The sequence below is a fragment of the Geospiza fortis genome, unplaced genomic scaffold, assembly GCF_000277835.1.
Source record: "Geospiza fortis unplaced genomic scaffold, GeoFor_1.0 scaffold635, whole genome shotgun sequence".
Taxonomy (NCBI): Eukaryota; Metazoa; Chordata; class Aves; order Passeriformes; family Thraupidae; genus Geospiza; species Geospiza fortis.
In genome coordinates, this window is record NW_005054610.1 from 97,571 (window position 1) to 100,386 (window position 2,816).

Below are 2,816 nucleotides of genomic sequence, written 5' to 3' on the forward strand. Positions count from 1 at the left end.
CCACAGGATCCAGGGTCTGAGCCCTTGCTATTTCCCTGACCCTCTGGGATGAGTTTGTGTCCAGCTCAATCCAGTCTCCCTCCTAAACTTTGAGACTTGATCTGATTTGCACCCAGGAATTTTTTTTTAACTTTCCTTTATTTGCAATAAATAATAAACTATAATACAAAGATCTCAACACAGAATCCAAAAAGTCTCGTTCTTTTGGGAATAAAAAGGACTCCCAGCACCAGGAAAGGTGAAAGAGTATCTACGAGCAGCCCCTGGGCTGGGGGTAGCTGCATCCCCCTGCCCTAAGCAGTTGTTCCCCTTCCCCCAGGTGTTCCCATCCCTGGGCCAGGTGAGGTCCTGCAGGTACCCTGGTGTGGGGTGTGGGGCCCTGCCAGGGTGCAGAGCTGCACCGAGGGTGCCAGGGCCTGGCTGAGGGGCTTTGTGGCTGTGGGGAAGCTGGAGAGGTTCTAGAGCTCATGCAGGGGTTCTTTACACACACAGAGAGCCCCCGGCCTTCCGGCACCCCCGGGGGCTGGGATGGGAAGGTTTGGATGAAGAGTCAGCAGCTGCAGCTGGGTGTGGTGGTGGCCTGGCTTGGGGCACACACGAGCCCACGGGTGGGCCTTCCTCCCCTCCCTCAGCCTTGCTTTGCCAGCTGCTCCTACGGTGGTGTCAGCTCCATGGACTTCTTCCTCTCCTCCCGCTGCTCCTCCCACTCCTCCTCGGACTCGTAGGTGCCCTTGATGATGGCCACCCTGTCAGACATGTTCATGCAGTAGGGCACCAGGATGTAGAAGTAGAGCAGGGAGGCCAAGCAAGCCCCAAGGATGGGCCCAACCCAGAACACCTGGAAAGCAACAGGGATGTGGTGAGAGCAGCTCCTGGGACTGCTGCTCCAGCTCTGCTCATGGCACATCCATCCATCCATCCCTATCCATCCATCCATCCATCACCCATCCATCCCTATCCATCCATCCATCCCTCCATCCATCCCTATATCCCTATCCATCCATCCATTCCTGTCCATCCATCCATCCATCCATCCATCCATCCATCCATCCATCCATCCATCCACCCACCCATCCATCCATCCCTTCCTGCCATGCACAGAGGATAATACCTGTTCCAGAGACTTCCTGGGCTGAAACCCCCCAGCCTGTGCTCACTGAGGGCCTAACCTGCTCTGTAAGTCTGGGGCTGAGCTTGCAGGAAGTGCTGGGTGAGAGGAAAAGCCAAGATGGGCTCCTCCGTGGGCTTCCTTCCCCTCAGATGATGCACCAGTGGTGCTCAGAGGGCACCACTGCTGATTTCTGTGCCTGGAAGTGTCCAAGGCCAGGTTGGATGGGGCTTGGAGCACCCTGGGATGGTGGAAGGTGTCCCTGCCCATGGCTTGGGGTGGGACTGGATGAGCTTTTAGGTTGTTCCCACCCAGCCTACCCTGGGATGGGTTCATTTCTGGCTGGCTCTGTGCCTGGGGATTCATTGTTCCCAATGCATCAAGGGGCAAAACCTCCCTCCTTCTCCAGCCCCTTTTAATCCCTCCTGCCTGGGGTGGGCTCTGAAACCTCCACCCCACCATTCCCGTGGCAGTCCCTGCTCTGTCCCCACATGGCCCCCACTTGTCCCCAGTGCCACCAACACCCACCCAGTGCGCGGGGCTGAACCTCCTGGTGACGACGGCGGGCCCGAAGGAGCGTGCAGGGTTCATGGAGCAGCCAGTGAAGTAAATCTGGAGGTGTGGAAAGAACCCTGGGTTAAGGAGCAGATTGGAGCCACCCTTTGGGAGCAGGAACTGAGGTGGCCCCTGCTGGTGTCTCTGCTCCAGAGAGCTGGAGATGACCCCTCATCACCAAAGACCCCAAGATCTCCTGTGTTTGCTCCTCCAGAGCAGCTCCCTCAGGAGCAACTGCTCGAGGGCATTTTGGGAAGCTCTGTGCTCGCAGGACCCCCACACTCACCCCCACCAGGTGGCCCACGGTGACGGAGAGGCCGATGGACAGCGCGGGGGAGCCGACGCCGCTGCGCCGGTTGTCCGTGGATGCGAAGATGCAGGCGGCCAGCTGGAAGGTGAGGATGATCTCCACCACCAGGGCCTGGCCTGGGGTTATGTTGTTGTTGAGCTGGAACCACGAGAGTGACAATAATTAACCCTCCCAGGGCTTAGCACCACCGGGAGGGCTCCCGGGTGCTTTGCTGGGAGGTTTGGGAGGGTGAAGTTGGAGGAGAAGCCCCCAGGGTCCCTGCCCAGCCCCTGCTTGAGCTCCCTGCTCCTTCTCTGAAAGGAAAGAAATGATCTTTCTTTCTTTGCAATTCTCCAAGATCTGTCTCTCCGCCAAGCCCGTCCCTTCCCTGGGCTCTCCACATCTCTCTCCACTTCCCTGTCTCCGCAACACTGAGTGCTTTCCCAGCAAATCCCTTTTCCCTGCATTTCTTTGATCCTTGCAGCCTGTTGTACCCTGCACTTCGTGGAGCACCTGCCCAGGAGGATGAGGAGCAGCTGGGATGGGATGGAGGGTGAGGGTTGGGATGAAGGTCATGGCCTGGGATGGGCTGTTGTGTCCCAGTGACTCTGCGCAGAACCCTGGGGACTCTCAGGGGAACTCGACCCCTCTGGACATGGGAAGGACAAAGTGACCCAACCCATCACAGCTCATTTTTTATGTAAATCTGGCTTGTTTGGGATGTGGAACCTGTGGAATGAGAGGCATTGGAGCTCCTGATCCCACAGTGAACGTCTGTGCTGCCCCCAGGGGTCCAGGCCTGTCCGTGGTGGGAGCAGCAGCTCCACCGCTCTCACTGCAGATGTTCCCCAGCACTGCCCCCAG

The 2,816-nt window shown here is 58.1% G+C and overlaps 1 protein-coding gene across 1 annotated transcript in view; it reads right to left on the reverse strand.

Moving 5' to 3' along the window:
- Nucleotides 1-652: 652 nt before the first annotated feature.
- The window catches only part of LOC102044541 (aquaporin-5), a 3,120-nt gene continuing 956 nt past the window's right edge, over nt 653-2,816 (reverse strand). The window contains 3 exon segments of the mRNA XM_005430229.3: nt 653-838; nt 1,637-1,720; nt 1,950-2,111. Of these exon segments, the coding sequence (XP_005430286.1) occupies nt 653-838; nt 1,637-1,720; nt 1,950-2,111 (432 nt within the window).